The sequence below is a fragment of the Sus scrofa genome, chromosome 1, assembly GCF_054392235.1.
Source record: "Sus scrofa isolate SSC_HxYL_T2T_F1_AM1 chromosome 1, Sscrofa_HxYL_maternal_Yorkshire_Landrace_v2.0, whole genome shotgun sequence".
Classification (NCBI taxonomy): Eukaryota; Metazoa; Chordata; class Mammalia; order Artiodactyla; family Suidae; genus Sus; species Sus scrofa.
The window spans coordinates 220,280,375-220,302,212 of NC_139383.1; the positions used below are offsets into that span (position 1 = coordinate 220,280,375).

Below are 21,838 nucleotides of genomic sequence, written 5' to 3' on the forward strand. Positions count from 1 at the left end.
TAATTGTGCCTGTTAGAGGGAGCATAGTACCTACTCCCTATATGTAAGCACTTTATCACTCAGATCTATCTCCTCCCCTCTCCTTCCACATTTGCTCAGCTGCTTGATATCTTGCCTAAAGACAGCTCACAGTTGTCCCTCTGTAGGAATTCTCTGCTTAAGGAATGGCCAAGCCCATGCTTGGGGCCTTGGCAGGGGGAGATAAGCCCACACCAACGGCTGGTTGCACTCGGGGAGCAGACTTGTCTCTCTTGCTTCAGTTCAGAACAATTTAGAATGTCTTTTCCAGCTCTAGAGCTCCCTGAGAAGGTAAATGTGGTCTTTGCTCCATCTGTTTTGTAGCTCAAGCTTTCCTTCTACTCAGTCTGCTTCTCTTATTCCCTGAGAGAACTACAAGAAACTACAGGCATGTGAATCTCTTGTTTTGAAGTCAGTTTCCTGGGGAATCTAACATAAGGCATTTGGCTCCAGAAGTTGCTTGAAGAAGGCTTTTCTAAAATCACACTACTGCTGGATTGCCCACTGCTTGGCTGGAAGTGAGAATCATATCACCTGTGCTATACCAGTTTTTCTCAGTGCTGAAAAGTGATAGGCTGCAAGTGGAAATGAATGCAGTGGCAAGTGAAACTTGTTGGGGATTAGTCTTGATACAGATGGTGAAGGTGCGTGGCTATTGCTGAAGGCAATCAAGCATTGGAAAAAGTTCACGAATGTCTGAGGATGATTAATTACCAACTTAAGGCCAAATGTAAAAACCAGAAGACTCTTGGAGCACACAAATTGTCTTCCATCTTCTTGCAACCCAGGCAGAAATCATTGAATACCTAGATCAGGACCTAATTAAAAGGTATGTAGAGATGTGAATTACCTTGAGAATTCAATGCTGCTCTGGCAAGGTTAGAACCATTGTTCAGTATGAATGATGCCCTGATGGTGCATCAACCCAGGTGTCTCTACCCCAAGAAGATTGAAAATGTTAAGTCCCCATCTTCCCATGAATCCTCTGGGCCTATAAAAGTAGTCCATTATTTCCCAATTGAGCCTAAATGCTCCTCCCTCTGCTGGAAAGGGTGTAGCAGCCTCCAACTGGTGAGCCAACACATAAGTCCTCCAAACCTCCACTCCTCTCCACTTCTGCCACCAGACAAGTGACTAAGGTAAATTTGGAAAAAAAAAAAAAAAATTTGGCCAGGGACACCATGGGGATGCTAAGGGGAGGAAAGGGATCCTCATGCTGAAAGAAATTGAGACTTAAATGAAGCCACAATGCAAAATATGTATGAGTCTGAATTTTAACATAAGGGAAAACATGAAGTTAGATTAGAGAGAGTTAATCAATACAGAAGCACTTTACTGTGATAAGGGATTTAAGGACAAGAACTCTCAGGGATGCAGTTGATAGACTGCTAGGATGTATTTGGAAGATTCTGAGTTCTTGGGTACTTGGAACAATAAAGACCTACGCAAGCCAAAGTAGAAAAGCCAAAAATGGTGGCAGAGAGAGGAAGAAGGGAACGAGCATCTTAGAAAATTTGATCTAAATTCTAACTGACTGTATCAGTTCAAGTGATAAACTACAAAAGCTAGAAAACCTACCAGCCAGTTAGGTTCTGCCAGGGCTCTGGAGAAGCTGGTGTTACAGAACTAAGCTCCTCAGTACTGTTGTGGAGGAAAGGGTCCAAGGCAACAGACTACAGGTCAAAGCAAAATGTGTGCAATTGCGGTTATGAGTGGCAAGATTCAGTGTGTCAAGCACGATCATGACCTGCCCAGAGCTTAGAAATCATTAAAAGAAAAATATCCTCGGGGCAAGATAAACAGGTGGCCAACACTCAAACACCTTACTTTGTATAACCAAAATGAATTGAAGTGGAGGGCAGCTATAGTCTCAGCCTCAGAAATGCTACCCTCTTACCCTTCTGGGTATGTCAGCTGAAATCTTTTTTTTTTTTTTTTTTTGTTGTCTTTTTGCCTTTTCTTGAGCTGCTCCCATGGCATATGGAGGTTCCCAGGCTAGGGGTTGAATCGGAGCTGTGGCCGCCGGCCTACGCCAGAGCCACAGCAACGTGGGATCCGAGCCGCGTCTGCGACCCACACCACAGCTCACGGCAACTCTGGATCCTTAACCCACTGAGCAAGGGCAGGGACCGAACCCGCAACCTCATGGTTCCTAGTCGGATTCGTTAACCACTGCGCCACGATGGGAACTCCTGTCAGCTGAAGTCTTGATTCCTGGTGGAAGGAAGAGGGGTAGGGGTGGGGGATGACAGTGGGAAAGTGAGAAGGAGGGAGAAGGAAATGATAATTAAAAAATCTTCATCACAAACATACACCTCCCTCCCTCAACCAGAAATACCAATGGAAAGTCTCATTCAAGTTACTTTTCAGTTGGTTGGGAACCATCATGATTGTCTTCTCATTCAGATAATCTGAACTCTGGGAAGTAAAAGAGGGGCATGGAGGATTGAATGGATAGACTGGATCTGATGCTCTTTTTAGGGTCAGGATAGAGAAGTAACAGCTGCAATACTTCCCCCCACCCCTTATCACGCAATGCAAATAGAAGCAGATACACACTTATAAAAGAGGTTTATTCCAAAATGTCATTTTGGAGTCTGTGTTCCCATATACTTCATCTTATCTTTTGAGGATTTCATCCTAAAAGCAGACTTAATGAAGAGGCAATACTGTGCATGTTTGTTAAGTAAAAAACTATTGCTTTAATATCACCTATATGTTCTGTCTTAAAATGTGTATACAAATTCAAAATGTGGAGCTTAATTTGGCTCCTCTTGCATAGAGAATGGATTTAGTGACTTGCTTCTATGGACAGAATGTATCAGAAATGACTATACATCGTTTTCTGTAATAGGTCAGAAAAGGTATTGTGTTTCCTCTTTGTGCTCTCTCACATGACTTACTCTCAGGAGTGAGAAAAAGACACTCAGCAGCCTAGTGAAGAGGGCCATGTGCCAACGAACCGAGGCCTTCTGCTAAGAGCACATGGATGAGTCATCTTTGTGGTGGTTCTTCCAGCTCAAGCTAACATGTTACCAGAAACCTTGTGAGAGACTGAGCCAGAACCACTCAGGTAAATCACTTCCTATTTTCTAATGCACAGAAACTGAAAGATTAAAAATGTTGGTTATTTTAAGCTGTAAGTTTGGGATGATTTTTTAATAGCAAATAGATACCTAAAACACTATAAAAACCATCAATGATTTTTTTTCACATTTTTATCATCAAGACTGGTATTTAAAGAAGAATAAGTTTAATCAGCAGTAATGAAGGAAGTAGAATACAAATGGAATGTTTGGGCACTGTTAAGATGTTTATAGTGAGCTGGAACATTTTTTTTTCCCTGAAAAATTATTTTTAAGCATTTTGGGAAATTGTGTATAATTTTCACTAATTGCTTCATTGATTTCCTTGTTGTGAGGCAAATTTGGGGTTACTGACTATTGTTTTCCTAATGGTATCATGTCCCCCTCTATCCTGACGGTTGTTAAGGGAATAGCTGTGTCATAAAAATAAGTCCATGGCTATCCAGGGTTGTATCAGTTAACTGCTCTTTTCATGGCATTTTGGTATGCTCTTAGGCCTTGTCTCTTTGGAATAGTGAAGTTATTAGCATCACTTATGAATGGTACTGGTCTTTTCATTGGATGGGAGAATTGGATTTGCTAGCCAGCTGTGATTGTTTTCAGAGAATCTTAAAGCCTGAAGGAAGAGAACCTCCTTCCACTTTTCATGTCATGATTAATTCCTATGGATCCTTTCTGTTATACACCCTAGGAAATCATGGCTTTCCCAGTTGTAATATAGGATTATAACTTCAGATACTTAACAACCCATGAGCTTTACAGAATCTCTTTTCCCTTTTTCTCCCTTCCTTCTTTGTGGAATAGTTGGATATCTAATATATATGAGGTTCTGTGCTTGATGATTTTTAAATCATCCTGTAAAGTTCAGACAGTTTATGCTCATAAGAAACTTTCAGCAAAGAATGATAATGGACAAGTAAACGGATGGTTATCAGAGTGTAAACAATGTGAATAGAGCCACAAAGTGAGTGCTATGCTATCCTAGCTCGGACTTAGGAGGTCAAAAAAGGATGCTGAGAAGTGCTATTTGGGTAGGTTATGAAAGATAAAAATGAATGAAGTAGAGAAAGTTGGGGAAGGACAAGCTAAGGATAGAGAAATTCATATGTAAAGGCCTAGAAGCAGAAGAGCTTGGCCAATTCACAGCAATACAAAGAGCCTAGGAGAGGTAGATGGATGATACAAACAGCTTGAGTGGATTATGATGAGAGATGAGATGGGAGAGAAAGGCTTCATGAAAGACCTTTTATGTTATAATAAGAAGAATGGACTTTATTCTGTAGTTTATAGGGAGCTATTTAAATATACTTAATAAAGGGGTGGAGTTAACATCAGATTTGCTTCTTTTAGGAAGTTTGCTTTCATACCAATGAAGAATGCATGGGGGTTGGGGAATTCCCGTTGTAGTTCAGAGGTAATGAACCTGACTGGTATTCATGATGACACAGGTTCGATCCCTGGCCTCGCTCAGTGGGTAAGGATCTCGTGTTGCCATGAGGTGTGGTGTAGGCTGGCAGCTGCAGCTCTGATTTAACCCCTAGCCTGGGAACTTCCATATGCTGCGGGTGAAGCCCTACAAAAAAAAAAAAGGACAAAAAATAAATGAATAAAGAATGCATTAGGGGCAATAATACTGGGAAAAGATGGGCATTGGTATAACAGTATTCACTAGGAGTGATTCCACAGCCATGGACCTGGGCCCCTGCATGAGCGATGGTGCTCTTTACAGAGAAGAGGACACTGAGAGGGGCCAGGTCTTTTTTGGAAGTCACCAGTTGGGAGTCAAGTTTATTTTAAGGCTGTTATGTTTTTGCAGCCTACTAACTGCAAGAGGACAATTTTAGAAGGCAAATGGATATGTAAGGTGAAACACGGGGGAGAAGTCTCAGGAGTTATGGATTTTGATTCCTAAGTGTTGTGATGGTCAATTTTGTGTGTCAACTAGACTGGTTGTTTCTTCTTTTTTTGGTCTTTTTGCCTTTTCTAGGGCCGCTTCCTGCGGCATATGGAGGTTCCCAGGCTAGGGGTCTAATCGTAGGATTTGAGCCACTGTGTCTGTGACCTACACCACAGCTCATGGCAACACCGGATCCTTAACCCACTGAGCAAGGCCAGGGACCAAACCTTCAACCTCATGGTTACTAGTCAGATTCATTAACCACTGCACCACGAGGGGAACTCCTAGACTATTTGTTTCTTTATGAGACTAACATACAATTGGTGGAGTAAAGCAGATTTCCCCCCTCCCCAGTGTGGGTGGGACTCACACAATAGTTTAAGGTCTGAATAGGTGAAAAGGTCACCTTCCTCTGAGTAAGAGAAAAATCCATTCTGCATGACAATCTTTAAACTGGGACACAAGCTGTTTTTCAGCCTTGAGACACAAACTAAAACCTAACTCTTCCTGGCTTTCAAGCCTGCTGGCCTTCAAACTAGATCTAAATCTAATTCCTGATTTCCCAGATTGCTGACTCACCCTTTCTGATTTGGGACTTGCCAGCTTCCATATTCACATAATTTTATTTATATATAGTTGACCCTTGAACAACACAAATGTGAACCTCATGGGTGGGTCATTTATGTGTGGATATTTTTTCAGTAGTAAATACTAAGGTCCTACAAGATCCTTGAGTATAGAACCACAGATGTAAAGGAACCATGTATGTAGAGGACCAACTATAAATTATACATGTATTTTTCATTACACAGACAGTTCATGCCCTAAACCCTTACGTTGTTCAAGGATCAACTGTGTATATAAAAATATGAAATACATGTGTATATATATTTTATGTGTGTGTGTGCATGTGTTCTGCTTCTCTGGAGAAATCAAATGGATCTAAGTGATTAGTCATAAGAATGAGAACTGGTTGATGCCTGTGATGTTTTCAACTGTTCTATTCACTGCTATATCCCTAGCACCAGAACAATGCAGAGTACTTAGTGCTTAATAAATATTGTTGAAAGAATGAATGGTTACAAAATATTCAGTTACCAGATTAACTTTCATTTCATAAAATCAAATTAGCTTTATACCAGTATATCTAGAAATGAAAAACCACGTTCAATATTGAGACAGAAAGAAATCTCTCCTTTGAGGCCACATGGGAGACTATCAAATGTAATGAACATCTTCAGCAAGATCTTAGAAACAGTTCCACAAAGTTGTTTCTTATAAGGTTCCTTGAAATATGATCAATGATATCAACACACACGCAATGAAAGTGATGTTGTTGAGATGGGAGTGGTCATGAAGACTGGACCAGGCACTAAGCTTTCAAGTGGGATTCTATCTAAAAGGAGATTTTTAAGAGTTCTCTTGTGTCTTAGTGGGTTAAAGATCTGACATTGTCACTGCTGTGGCTCTGGTTCCAGTTGTGGCTCAGGTTCAATTCCTGGCCCAGGAACTTTCACACGCTGTGGGTGTGGCCAAAAATTAAAAATAAATAAAAATAAATAAAAGGAGATTTTAAAGTGTTAAAGGAAAGCTAGCAGAATTCTCCATAGATATTTTTTCCAGTTGTGGTTCAAAAATTACTGAATGAAAATCAGTTTTATTTTTGGCTCATCTATTGCAAGGTACCCTGAGAGATACATGTATTAAAAATAAACAAAACTGAGGACAAACTGACACCCCCTAGTAAAAATTTATGACTGTCGTGAGGATCCATATGAAGATAAAAACTCAGTGAAACTGTGCAGATGTGCCTGCAGGCAAGGCTAATTTTTTTTTTAAATCGTTTTAAATTAGCCATAACTCAGAAAAAGATTAAGGTGTAATCAGAAGATCACTCTTTTACAAATTGAGAATCAGAAAAATGGCACAAAAATTTTCCTCTATTTTATATTATAAAGACATGAATAAATTCTGCAAGCTGATGTGCTTATGCCAGATGCTTAAATTCCCTTAAAGGAAAATCTTTATATATTATGTCACTTATTTATATGAAATAAGTATTTTTAATATTAGTTTAATTTTGTACAAGTTCAGGTCATTCATGAGGTAGACAAAAGGTTATAAGGCAAAAAAGAAACTGAATAGAAGAAATAGAAGGTAAAAATAACTCATTTCAATTAATTGGAAAATACCTTGGAGAATAGTATACCTTGGAGAATAGTATTAGTACACTTTTCAAATTTTTTGATAAATTTAATAGTATATTGCATAATGCTTTAAAAATATGATGTTGAAATTATAAAAATTATAAAAATATGATATTATAAATTTTAGTTATAAAAAATGAGAAGGAATTCTCAATAGAAATACATTCAAGTCATATCACACTTATTAGCATGGATGAATAACATATTTCATTTCTTGGTCAAAATTTGTGCTATTCCAGATTGTATAAAATTAACTATGATCAAGGAGAAAAAAAAAATCACCTCACTCTTGCCATCGTGATCCACTTATACTTAAAAAGCAATAATGTAATCACATAGAGGATTGAAATGATCATTATTCACCAAAGCTCTTTCTGTATTATGAAATTCTGTAAAATAGGCCATTTATCAAAATATTTAACAATGTACTACCATTGTATGTAAATTATCCATCATAAAAAAGGAATTAAACTTTCATCACATATAGTATTTAACCAGTGATGAAAAGAATTCCATGGTCAATATCTTAATTATGAAAATAGCAAGTAAATTTGTAGATAGAGACACTGATATTCATGTCTTTGGCAGCAGACTTTGATCTGAGTACTGTATTGAGCAATCAGTGAAAAGTATGGTAGTGCTTGCAAGGTTTGATTCAGTTCATTGGTAGTTACAAAAACTGTAAGAGCACTCCGAATACAGTATGATGTACTATAGCAGCATGCAGAGATTACATCTTCTTGAGAACAAATAATTCATTAATTTAAAGGAAAACATAACATAAAAAATTGACCATTTTAATGTGAATATTTTTTAAAATGCATTTTCCTCTTTTTTTTTTTTTTTTTTTTTTTGCTTTTTAGGGCCACACCTGTAGCATATGGAAGTTGCCAAACTAGGGGTCGAATGGGAGCCACAGCTGCTGGCCTATGCCACGGCAACACACCTCTGCAGCCTACACCACAGAAAACAGCAATGCTGGATCCTTAACCCACTAAGCAAGGCCAAAGATTGAACCTCATCCTCATGGATCCTAGTTGGGATCGTTAATGGCTGAGCCACGAAGGGAACTGCTGCATTACCCTCTGGTTAAGTATTAGTAATAATTCTATTTTACTTTATTTTAATTGATATAAAAATGTCTGATACTATCAAGAAAATCACTCATTAGGATCCATGAAATAAAAATAATTTGTTTAGAAAAATAAATTCAGACCTTTTAGCAGTGCTGATTAATCAAACATTAATTTATTGTCTATATATAATAAAGTTTACACCTGTAGGAGATTGTGTAAGGCAAGGAAATAAGTTGCAGTTTCCCTTAGAGGAAAGTACATATTTCATTCTATATTTTATTTTATCCAGAAGTTAATTATGAAAATAAAAAAATCATTTATTAAAATATCACCCAGGGAGCTCCCATTGTGGCTCAGTGGTAATGAACCTGACTGGTATCCATGAGGATGTAGGTTTGATCTCTGGCCTCTCCCAATGGGTTAAAAATCTGGCATTATCATGAGCTGTGGTGAAGGCTGCAGATGTTGCTCAGAGGCTGGGATCCCATGTGGCTGTGGCATAAGCTGGAGGCTACAGCTCCGATTCAACCCCTAGCCTAGGAAATTCCATATATTGCAGATGTGCCTCTTAAAAAAAAAAAAAAAAAAAGAGAGAGAGAGAAAGAAATATCACACATTAACTTGTTTTTAAAAAAAACCTGGTTTCTAATAGATAGTCATTTTCTTTATAATTAGAGAATGCTACTGGGGGTGGTTGATTTGTAATGTATTTGATGATCTATTTTTTGGATCTGCAGAAAGTATGTAAAATGGGTTAAGAATTTCTTCTGAGTTAAAATTATTATAGCTATACTTGAATTATAACAGGGGCTACATGATTCAGGGAAAATTCAAGGGCAAATTTTAAATGAGGGTGAAATTGCTTTGATGCTTTGCATAGCAAGAGTGCCACATGTTTGATATCACTGGACAGACATTGATGTGTCTTCATTGTTGGTTTTTTTGCATGCTCAACATTGCCACCATACTCCCATAGCCAGTTACTGGGATCTTTGAGTCCCAAAGACTTATGCTACCAATAGCTGTCTACAGAGGGGTTTCAAGCAAAATTCTGTTATATAAAGAAATGCATGACTCAGTCAAATGTTCAAGTAATTGACTCTTGGTTATAACAGCTAATAAGCTTTTTTTGTTTTTATGTCACAAGTTCAAGAAGTTAAAAAACATAGTGATGTATAAATTGATTTACTACCCCAAGACCATTTCACAAGTCTCCCTTATAAGACCCCCATGCCCTTTAAGTAGGCTTGCTTCTGCGCTCAGCTTCTGAGAAGACATTGGTTTGTTGATTCAAGCAAGGTGAAGCTATCTCCCTTAACTGTGATTCTTTTAGAGGTTACATTATCTACGTAGTTCCAATCAGAAAGTTGGGACTGCTGCTTTTTATACAGCTTGGGAATGAACTTGACACAGCATGTGACCTTGATAGCTGCTGGGATCCACTTAGGGGTCACAAAGGAAAACAGGGAGCAGATAAACCTGAACCACAGAAGCAGACTGGAAACATGGTTGCAGCGAGTAGCAGCAGAATCCCTGATGAAAACCTTGCTAGCAACCTAGTCTACCTCTGGATTTTGAAATTATGTGAACAGAAAATGTTGGTTAAGTCTATTTGAGTTGCTTTTCTGTTACCTGCAACTGAGAATATTTTAAATGATAGAATTGGCCTGAGCATGAAGTGAGAAAATACACTGTCTTTTATTAGGTTTGAAGAAAACTCAATGCAAGAATACAGAATATGTAATACATAGATCTTTTTAAATCTTTTTAATGTGCTGTATAACTCAATCAGAATACAGAAAAATAAACACAAATTATAGCTAAATGGATTATCACGAGGTGTTCATGCAAATCAAGGAGGTTAGTCCTAGAAATCTTCTTACTCCCTCCTCCAATCACTGTCTAGTCCAATCTCTATTCTGAAAATTATTTTTGAAGTCATAAAAGATTCAAATGAAAATATGTATATACATATACATATTTTTATAGTCTCTAATTCCACCATAAATTTGGAGGGCATATAATTACATTCAATTTTATGCAGTACCACAACTAGAGAACCAAATGAAACACAAAATTATAATTGACAATAAAAGTAAAAAAAAATTAGTAGATTTTATATCCAATCACAAAGTTTCAGAAAGGCAATACATTTGATTTTTATTTTCCTGGAATCTAGAAAAGAGAAAAGAAAACAGAAGCAATTGCAAAATATGTTTTTCTCCTGAGAATCATAGCCTGCAGGAAATGCATACTCTGTGTCAGATTTTTGTAGATACCAGGTATATTGAATTTCATTTAGTATTTTCAATAATCCTACCAGGTAAGAACTACTTTTCCACTCATTTCACAAAGGAGTAAACAAAGACATGAGTTTTGGACCCAAGCTGTCAAGTGCAAAGCATCTACCCTTGACCATTGGACTTAACTGCCTTCCTGTGGTAAAACTTGCTGCTTAGAAGAAACACAGATTTACTGACAGATGGGATACTGCTGCCTTCTGCCCTCATAAAATATAGACAGTAGAACAGTACAGTGTCAACCTTCATGATATCCATAAAGTGTGTTAAAAGGCAATTTCTCAAATTTTCCTGTTATGAGGCCAGTGATGAAGTATAGTTCAAATAAAGGAAATTCTAGAATTCTCTCTTTAGGTATTGAATACAGTTTCCTGTGCTATACAGTTGGATTTTATTGTTTATCTTATATATAATGGTTTGCATCCACTAATTCCAAACTCTCAATCAAGTCTGTTCTTTATATGTGTAAGTCTGTTTCTGTTTTATAGGTAAGTTAGTGTCATATTTTAGATTCCAGGTATAAGTGATATCATGTGGTATTTGTCTTTCTCTTGCTAACTTCACTTAGTATGATAATCTCTAGGTCCATCCATGTTGCTGCAAATGGCATTATTTCATACTTTTTATGGCTGAGTAGTATTCCATTATGTATATGTACCATATCATCTTTATTCATCTGTCGGTGGACAATTCACTTGTTTCCATGTCTTGGCTGTTGTGAATAGTGCGGCAATAAACACTTGGGTGCATGTATTTTTTTTTTAATTATACTTTTTTTCCTGGATATATGCCCAGTAGTGAGATTGCTGGGAGCTGGAGTATTTCTTGAGTAGTGACTTGTATTATATTCTGGAATACAATCAGTTGTATGAGACAAAGAATTCAAAGATTAAAAAGTACATTTTTGCCTGTGCTCAGAAGGATTGCCTATAAAGCCTACAGTAGCACAAATACTATAAATGGGGAGAAAGGGTGGACTTAAACAAAGAATGCAATAAATGCAGTTGGGGTTGTGAGTAATGTAAAACCAACAAATACTCTAGATTAGTACAAATTTTGTGACATAGGTAAATTTTTTAATTTACCTGCAAAAATACATTAAATCCTGACTTAAAGTTTGTAAAGTATCATGCTTTTTCCTAAAACTGTGTAGCAATAAAATGCAAGCATATCAATATTCGTAGGGGGAAGATTGTTGAAGTTTGTGCTTCGCTATTACAACTTTTTTTTTTTTTTAAGGCCACACAATTACTTGAACGTTTGCAAGTGTAAGACAGTATGCTGAAACATTGCTTAGGATGCAAAATCCAATACTGAATACTCTGTTAAAGTAGGTTATTGTTTCCACAAATTAATAATAATAGGTGTTACGTGGAAAGGCTTTGTGTATATGTTCCATTTAGGGTTGATTTTGAGAAATGCTTAATATTTTTGCCTCTGAAATGGAGCAAATGAGGGCAATTTGGAAGAGAGAAGAAACATATCACATTATATTGCAATTAGCTACTTCCTTGTTGGAACGTTCCATGAAAATATTAGAACAAGAATTTTGAATTCCTTCTTCTTTACTGTTGGTCCAGGAGGGAACACAATACATGGTACTTAAAAGTGAATAATGGCTAAGTGAACAAAGATCCATGGAAGGAGGAAACCATGAAGCAACGTCAGAGAATGAGTTACTCAGTGAAGTGGAGGGAATTATACGCACCAAAGGAACAGAGAAAACTCAGCTTGAGAAAGAGGTTATCCTGACCTTCTATATGGTCTTAAATGTCAGCCAAAGTTGTTAATAATGGGTTCATTATGAGTATAGCTACTCCTAGATAGATTACATACATGACCAGAGGTATATACTGATAGACTAGCTTCAGTTTGATAGTTTAAAAAAGCAGTGTAAGACATCAAATTTATAGCACTGTTGAATTCATCTTTTTCTTTTCAACCACCTGCTGTAACTGTAAATGTAAAGTTAGTAATAATTTCAAAACACCTGGGCAATCAATAATCATGTCAAGAAAAAAGAAAATAAAGAAGAACATCAAAGATAGACAATATGAAGAGACTGCTATAATTCTGTCAACTCAAAACTGCTAGAAAATTAGTGGTCTAGGCTTATTTTACAAGCACAATTGATCTACTCATAAATCTCTTCAAGCTTGAGTTTACAACCTCATTTTTGTTTGAGTTTGGGCCTCAGATGAATTACAGTGAGAATTCCTTTGGAAAGTACAGCTTAGGTGATTTTTTTTGAGGAGGGGGGATAACTCAAATTTTTGACCTGTAATGACTTAACGGTTAGAGCCAAAATTTGTTAGCATTAATCATTTAAAATTAATATGGAAGAGGGAAAATGGGACAATTAGATTTCATTCTTTTATTGATTCAATATTATATAGTCCAATCTATGACAATAAAATGAATTCAGGATTGCTATTCTCCTTTATTGGTCAATTCTGGAACTCAATGCTCTAGAAAAGTCAGACAGGAAAATAGATGTACTGTGATAGCCCATTGTATTTGATAACATAACTATATTCAGTTTGACAAGCAATAGTTTATCCTGACAATATTTCACAAGAGTCCTAGAATCCTAGGAAGAGTATTACCACTATTTCTCTGATATTATGGTTTATTTAGGTTAATATTACAACAAAACTATTTATGTTAATAACCACACATTTCTCTGCCTTTGCTATTAGGAATAATGTAAGATAAATTCTAATTTTGATAGAATATTTAGTACCAGTATTTATAATTCAAATCTACTTACTGTGGATCACATTTTTATTACTTTAATAACATTGCTGTATTTTTCAACTTTCTATCCTTTCATCTATTATATTTGTACTTCTTTAATTTAATCATATTAATTATTTAGCTATCAATATAATTTATTAGTAAAATAAGATCTTATTAACAGTGGGGTAAATATGTCAGGTTTATTTTCGTAATTGACTTCTATTATGGGTATTACTTGGCAATGTGGTCCGTTTTAGCAGTACACGCAAAGCTTCTGTTTAGAAGCTCTTAATGCCAGACACCAAGATATAAAAGAAACAATTATGAAGCCTCTCCCCTGGCTTCAGCTGTGCTGCATCCCACAGCTTAAGTGCTTTTGTTAAGGTTTCCAATGACCACCTTCTCATTAGTATGGAAGCTACATGCCCTATGTAATGTAAATGCCCTATGTAATATAAAAAATTACATATGGAATTTTCTATTTTTCATCTTATTTTCCTTTATCATTTCTTTGCCCAAATAAATAACATAGTAAGTCAAAATGATAAATATCTAAAAAAAACAATCATTTTAAAATAAGAAAATAGACTTGAATATCCAGTCTCTGAAGGCATGGTAACTCAATAAACTTAGAACTCAGAAAGGAAAAGATGGAATAGTTTAAAGACACAAATAGCATACTTTAATCAGTTAACTTTTGCTTTAGTTTATTCCTAAGTGTATCTGAAGTAGCTGTTGAAGATATATTTAGAAATTTCTAAAAATAATATGTTAGGTCTTTAGTTAGTTACTTGGAAATATATACCTAAAATACATTTGAGTGAAAAAAAAATTGAGACTAATGAGTTTAGATACTATAACTTTTGAAAAAAAAAAAACTAGGAAAAAGTCCTCTATGTTTTAAAACAGGTGAAAAAAAATATATGTATATAATAAAAGAAAGATAGGGCTGTGTATTTAACCAAGGTTCAAGATTAATACATTAAAAAAAATAGTCTCTTTTTAGTCTCTTTAGGCTACTATAACAAAAATACTGTAAACTGGGTGGCTTATACAAAATAACCATTTACTTCTCACAGTTCTGGAGTCTGGGAAGTCCAAGGTCATGACAGCAGTAGACTCATGGTCTGGTGAGGAGAGGGCCCTGCTTCCTCATTGATGGTCATCTCACTGAAACCTCACAAGGTGGAAAGGCAAGGGAGCTTTCTTGGCTTCCTTTGAAAGGGTACAAATCCCACTCATGAGGATTAATCACCTCCCCAGATCCCTCCCTTTTAATGCCATCACCTTAAGGAGGTTAGGTTTCAACATAGGAATTTTAGGGGGACACAGACATTGAGAACATAGCAGAGTTCCTTATATTTACTACTGAGTATTGGTGGATAGACCATGCATTGAGCTGTTAGTGTCTAGCAGTGTGATAAAGAAAACGTGGATCATTTTCCAGTTTTTGAAATTTAAAAGCATATTAAGTACTCAAATGATACACACATGTTTCTGCCAAAACCTGAAAATAATTCCCTCTGAGTGTTCACCCTAAGGAGTACACCCTATAATGTCCTTGAACAGTGTCCTGAATAATTTCCTTTCACCAGCACAGCTATGAGTCTCCCTGCTCTGTTTCTTATAAGGCTGCTGAATGTGGGGAAGTACCCTTTATTTCACTGGTGAGCTCATATGAATTGGTTAGAAAATATACTATGAATATATTTAGTCACATTTTATTCTCTGGAGAATTAAAAAAAAGGCAGGGTCTAAATTACTTTCCTTGAAATTCTTATTTTCCTTAAAAACTCTCTGTAATTAAAAGTGCATTTTAAAATTTAAGCACATTATGTACAAAAGTACTAAGTAAAGCCAAAGGGGAAATATTAAAATGAATTTTAAATAAGGACTTTTAATGTGAGAAAATAGAATGTGTACATGTATGTGTAACTGGGTCACCATGCTGCACAGCAGAAAAAAAATGTATTGGGGAAATAGCAATTAAAAATTAAAAAAAAAAAAAAACTTTGGAAGTTCTCTTCATGGCTCAGCAGTAACGAGCACAACTAATATCCATGGAGATGAGAGTTCGATCCCTGGACTTGCTCAGTGGGTTAAGGATTCAGTGTTGCCATGAGCTGTGGTGTAGGTCATAGGTGTGACTCAGGTCCTGCATTGCTGTGGCTATGGCATAGGCCAGCAGCTGCAATTCCGATATGATCCCTAGCCAGGGAACTTCCATATGCCGCACCTGCAGCCTTAAAAAGCAAAATAAATAAAGAAGACTTCGTTTTAACTTCATTTTAAATCAGTTGACCAGGAAGATGCTAAAATAGAATATCTACCGTAAGTAATTGACAAATCACATTTAAAGTAAAATAGTATAAAAGCTATCTATGTGTATTACTGTCTTCTAAAATATTTTCATTATTTTCTCTGCCGCAGAAGTATATTTCAAGAGAAGAGACAGAGTAAGATTTGTGATGTCATTATTACGTAGCTGGGAAGTTGTAGATACTGTATCTCTTTAATTATTTTGATAAGCCTATAACGTTTTAAACAATGGCAACTACAACTCCTGGTAAGTTACATGAATAGTAAGTGGCAGGTTCTAGTTCATCCTAAGATCTGAGCTTTGGAAAATGGTTCTTTCCAATATGTCTAGCAGCCTACATGAGGTTTAACAAATCTGTTCTCAGAGAACCGTCTTGTTTGTTAGTCATCTGCTTTCTATTTTTTACATTGTTTGATCTAAATTAATCCATGACTGAATGTACATCCTTTATGTTTGAGATGAATAAGGCATTTCTTCAGCACAGGGAAAGATTTCTTCACTGATGCATTGGTTTATTCATTTAAAAGGTTTTAGAAAGCACTGCCCTGTTCCAGAAAACATTCTTGTTTATTCTAGAGTAAACAGGAAAACACACTCAGGGAGCTTATAGTCTGTGTATGGATTATTACTCTTTTTTTATTGAAGCGCAAATGGCACATGACCTTAGATTAGTTTCAAGGGTACAACATAAATATTTGATATTTCTTATATTGCAAAACGATTACCACAATAAATCCAGTTAACATCTGTCACCAAATAGTTATAAAATTTTTTCTTGTGTTGAAATCTTTTAAATTTTACTCTTTGAGTGACTTTCAAATATGTGATACAGTGCTATTAAACATAGTCCCCATGCTGTATGGGATCATTAATATTGATCATGTTTGACTATTGATCATCATTTATAAATGCACACTCCCATGCTAAGAACTTTACCTACATTATTGTTTTTAATCCTAAAAGCTCCTTAAATTGTTTATCACTATTATTTTCACTTTACATATGATAATATGGTGGTATAGAGAGTTTTTTCTTTTTTAAAGTTTTATTGAAGTATATTCGATTTACAATGTTGTGATAATTTCTGTTATATATCAAAGTGATTCAGTTATAGATATACACACATCTAATCTTTTTCAGATTCTTTTACCGCATAGATTATCACAGAATTTTGGGTAGAGTTCCCTGTACTATGCAGCTGGTCCTCATTGGCCAATCATCCATATACTATAGTACACATACGCCAATCCTAAACCCCCAGTCCATCCTTTCCCCTACCTACCTGTCCCCTTTGGTAACCAAGAGTTTGTTTTTGAAGTCTATGAGTCACTTTCTGTTCTGCGAATGGGAATCTTTTATGAAGTTATGCAGTTCGTAGATAACGCTCATCAGCTTTTGCTATAGCAAAATATCCTGAATATCTCACAGGTCTGTGGATAACCTTTGGATGAATGGCTTTGACTGGGTTTGTCTGGGTTCAGCTGGGCTTGGCTCCAGACTGCTAGTTGGATTCAAGCCTTGTCTGAATATCTTTTCATTCTGGAATAAAGATCTACTGTCTCAGGCAAGCTTTTCTCATAGAAAAAGGAAGGAACTCAAGGGGAGAGAATGACAGTACGGGAACTGGCAAACTGTCACTTGAACTAGATAGCAAGGGTTATAGCAAGTCACAGGTGAAGCCCAAAGTTGATCATCAGGGAAGTCATCTCTGCCCACACTAGGGCATGGCAAGGCTGGAGAAGGAAGAAAGGATTGACCGCAATAGACAATGGTCCTGGAATTTAAACCAAGGACTGCCTGAATTTTATCCCTGCTGTTTTAACTACTATCCTATTCTAAATAAATAGGAACCTACTTTATCTTCCTTTGGGTTTATGGCTAGTATGCGTAAAATTTCTAGTGAGTAAATTTGCTTATTTTTAAATCAATAGATCGAAGTTAGAAAAACATGTTCTTTCAGTTATTGACATATAGAAGATTATCATCTGTAGCTCTGGTAATAAAATTCTTCTTAATCATTGGGAAAATACCTAAGGATTTTCTGCAGTTTATACATTTTCTCTATTTTAGGTAAATCTCGGAAATTCACAATCATGTTTTACCTGATTGCCTAGATCAGTAGTAAATTCTGATGCTTTAAATCAATGTCATAGTTCTATGTTAAACATAGGCGGTAATCACTTTAAAGTAGCTGGTCAGCATGCTGGCTAATGATATCAGAGAATATTTCCACTTGCTTTGGTGAATACACTTGGAAATTTATACCACAGAAGCCGACACTCTCAAGTACTGCTGGGGTTATGTATGTGTTACAAGTCCTATATGTAGCACTTCAGCAGTATCTGTTCAATTTGCAAACCCTTTGATCGAGTCATCCCATTTCTGGGAATTTATGTTGTGTGTGTGTATATATAGTTCATTATATATGATGTTTTACATTATTATTATATGCATAATAATGCCATAATACCATTATATATTGTATTATTACATATGATATATATTATATACATACTATATATTTACAATATTATATTTTATATTGTTAATATATATTAACAGCACTATTTGAAATAGCATAAACTTAGAAATGATGCAAATACCTATGAAAACGTTATAGATTAAATGTTATTACAAATAGTACAAAAAATAATATAGAGATACTCTATGTTCTGATATGGAAAATCTCAATATACAATTTTAAGTGTAAAAAGTGAGGGACAGAACAATGCATATATACTTTATGTCAGGAGGGAGACAAATAAGAAAATATGTTTGATGTATTTGGGAAAGATGCATAAGAAATTAACAAAAATATTTATATGAAGGAGTTCCCATTGTGGCTCTGCAGATTAAGGACCCAACGTTGTCTCTGTGAGGATGAGGTTCAATCCCTGGCCTTGCTCAGTAGGTTAAGGGTCCAGCACTACTGCAAGCTGTAGCATAGGTGGAAGTCGTGGCTTGGATCTGATGTTGCCGTGGGTGTGACATAGGTGCAGATTAAGCTATAAAAGAAAAAAAAATATGGAGTAGATAGGAACAGGATTGAGGGGAGCTTTTTTACTACATACCTTTTGGTGTCGCTGGGATTTTTGAACTCTGTCAACAGAGGATAGGAAAATTTCCCTATCTAAATGATACTCTAGTACCAAAACAATGTAATATATAGATCACTGGCTTCACAGGGACTTTCTATATAATAAATTTAGTTGTGAGATTTATGCTAGCTTGATTATTGTGAAAGAGAAGTCTGTTCTATATGCTTAACTATTTTTTTAAATTCCACTGGCTATTCCTTGTTAGTTATGTAAACTTTTCTAAACCATGGAAACTTTTCACTTCCTTTATTCTTTGGATATTTTTATAAAAACTATGGAAGTATTTCATCTTCAGTGGAATTTAGGTTTATGTGTATTTTTATAATGTCTGTCCTTGTCTAAAATTAATGAGTCCTTGAATATCAGAAAAGCGAAGGAATTGAGAATGAATAGGGGAGCAGGGCCCTTATCCCAGAAAAATCCTTGTCAACAGCAGCCATTCAGACAGAACCAGCCTGGGCAACTTCAACCATCACCAGGCCTTATTTTTGAAATCTAAGATTATAGTTTTAAGACCAAAAATTACATTCTAGCCTAGAAATGGAACTAATAAACAACAAGGACATGAACAGAATTCACCCAAGGTGAAATACAGTTCTTTTTTTTTTTTTTTTTTATCTTTTTGCCATCTCTTGGGCTGTTCCTGAGGCACATGGAGTTTCCCAGGCCAGGGGTTGAATCGGAGCTGTAGCCACCGGCCTACACCAGAGCCACAGCAATGCAGGATCCGAGGAGTCTGCGATCTACACCATAGCTCACGGCAACGCCGGATCCCTAACCCACTGAGTAAGGCCAGGGATTGAACCTGCAACCCCATGATTCCCAGTTGGACTTGTCAACCACTGTGCCACAACAGGAACTCCAAGGTGAAATATAATTCTTAAATGAATGAATCTGAAGTGGTTAAATCATGAATCATAAAAAATATTCATTTAAAGAGAATTTTTGAGGACTGTTAATTTATCTTGAATCAGCCCCAAACTCTCAAAAATGCTTCTAATTTCACTGAATGAAGGAATAAAAGTGAAGTATCAAACTGAAGGAGCAATAAGACGAACAAAGTTTGATAACCCAGTATTGTGGAAGACAACTTTCCATGTGTCTCTCGGGTCTCTGCATCTCCTATATCAAGACCCTGACTACCCTTTTCCAGGCTATTTTTTCAAGGATGTTTGAATGGCTAATATCCTTGGAAGGTAGCGTCAATGTCTCTCCAAAGAATGGGACAAGTAGAATTCCAGCTTCACTCAAGTGGGAGGGAGCTCTCTAATTATAGGCAAGTCCAGTGATAGCCTTGCTTCTGCCTGAAGTTTGCCCTTGAACTAGATTTCCTCCCATAGACAAGTCAAGGTCCAATCCCAGTTTCTGTTTCATGGTAAGATCCTTGGCTATCCTGTGCTCCTCTTTTCATCAAGACAGCTCTGCTCTCAAAAGGCTCTGCTTTGTGCAGAGAACTTTCCTCCCCTTAGACATGACTAGAGCAACAAAGATACTGTTGCATACACATGCCTCTTTTAATTTTTTTTTTTTTTACTTTTTATTGACCTGTAGTTGATTAACAATATTGTGCTAGTTTCTTGGAGTTCCTATTGTGGCTCAGTGGTTAATGAATCTGATTAGGAACCATGAGGTTGTGGGTTCGATCCCTGGCCTTGCTCAGTGGGTTAAGGACCTGGCATTGCCATGAACTGTGGTGTAGGTCACAGATGCAGTTCGGATCCCGCGTTGCTGTGGCTCTGGTATAGGCAGGCAGCTATAGGTCTGATTAGACCCCCTAGCCTGGGAACCTCCATATCCCACAGGGGCGGCCCTAGAAAAAACAAAAAGACAAAAAAAATGTTGTTTTAGTTTCAGGTGTACAGCAAAATGAATTGGTTATACATATATGCATATATATTCTTTTTCAGATTCTTCTCCTGCACAGGTTTTTACAGAATCTTGAGTAGAGTTTCCTGTGCTGTATAGTAGGTCCTTGTTGATTATCTATTTTATATAGTGTAGTGTGTTTATGTTAATCCCAAACTCCTAATCTATCCCTGCCCCTAACCTTTTCCCTTTGGTAACTGTAAATAAGTTTTCTATGTCTGCGCGACTGTTTCTGTCTGGTAAATGAGTTCATTTGTATCATTTCTGAAATTACATTGGGAGGAGCCTGCTCTTTCCTGTCAGATACCAGGACACAGTTGCACACAGGGGGCTCTGCTGATGCCATGCATGGGCAGGACAGCTCTTCACTCTGGTGCAGGGGGCGAGGGGAGTTGCACACAGGGGCCTCTGCTGATGCCATGCATGGGCAGGACAGCTCTTCATCCTGGTGCAGGGGGCGAGGGGAGTTATCTCAATTCTGCATTAGCTCTGGGATGCTCTCCTGGTTTGGGTCTCTTTGATCAGTAGAATCTAAATTGTCCTGGCTGTTCCATGAAGCCTGAAATTTAGGAACCCAGGGTTCCCTGTGTTCATCAATGCTCCTGCTGTCCTCCACGTGGGCATCCAACAATCAGGGAAACTGTCAAATCCTAGCAGGCACTGTGGGAAGAGGGACACAGAGACACTGGAAGCAAAGCTATGCAAAACAGGAGATCTCTTCAAAGGTTTGTCTGGTGGCTGGCTGTTCAGCTGTACCTCCAATGAGAGCTTGAACTTTCAGCAAGATATTCTGTAAGAGATGGCTTTGCTTGATCTCCAGGGGAGAAGGAAACATTCTTTGAACTCCTGAGTCACTAGACTATTCTGATTTCCATTTAGTATTTGGGGAGTTTCCTGGTTCACTGCCTCTCAGGATGTTCCTCATTGTGGTTGAGGACCTGGGAACTCATCAGCCTTGACTATGTCCCTTTGACCCTTGAATTCTTAGTTTCATCTCTCACATCCTTATCCTCTGGGAACATTGCTATTCTATTGTCAGATTCTCCTGGGATATAACTGATTCTCATCCTTTGGCTCATTTCCTGTTACTGCTTGACTTGTGAGAAGCTCTGAACTGCCTCTGTTGCCTGCCCCCCAACATAGTCCCACTGTGTCGCATTTTGGCAACAATGATAGATATGAGCACATTAAAAGTCTGCTTTCCTCTTTCTGAGAGTGCTCTGTGAATCCA

General features: G+C 36.9%; 1 protein-coding gene across 5 annotated transcripts in view; it reads left to right on the forward strand.

Annotated features, from left to right (window-relative positions):
- The first annotated feature begins 209 nt into the window (after window positions 1–209).
- LOC102165580 (uncharacterized) overlaps window positions 210–21,838 on the forward strand; it is a 1,236,614-nt gene continuing 1,214,985 nt past the window's right edge. For 2 of the 5 annotated variants that reach the window (XR_014821704.1, XM_084985760.1), the window contains exons 1-2: window positions 210–847; window positions 2,928–3,091. Coding sequence is in view for 2 of the 5 variants with exons in the window: in XM_084985760.1 (XP_084841886.1) it covers window positions 3,004–3,091 (88 nt within the window). In the remaining 3 variants the exon portion in view is untranslated. Of the gene's footprint in view, window positions 848–1,038; window positions 1,158–2,872; window positions 3,092–21,838 lie in introns of those variants that run through there. The other 3 variants (XR_002335976.2, XR_002335998.2, XM_084985761.1) reach the window with 3 other exon arrangements.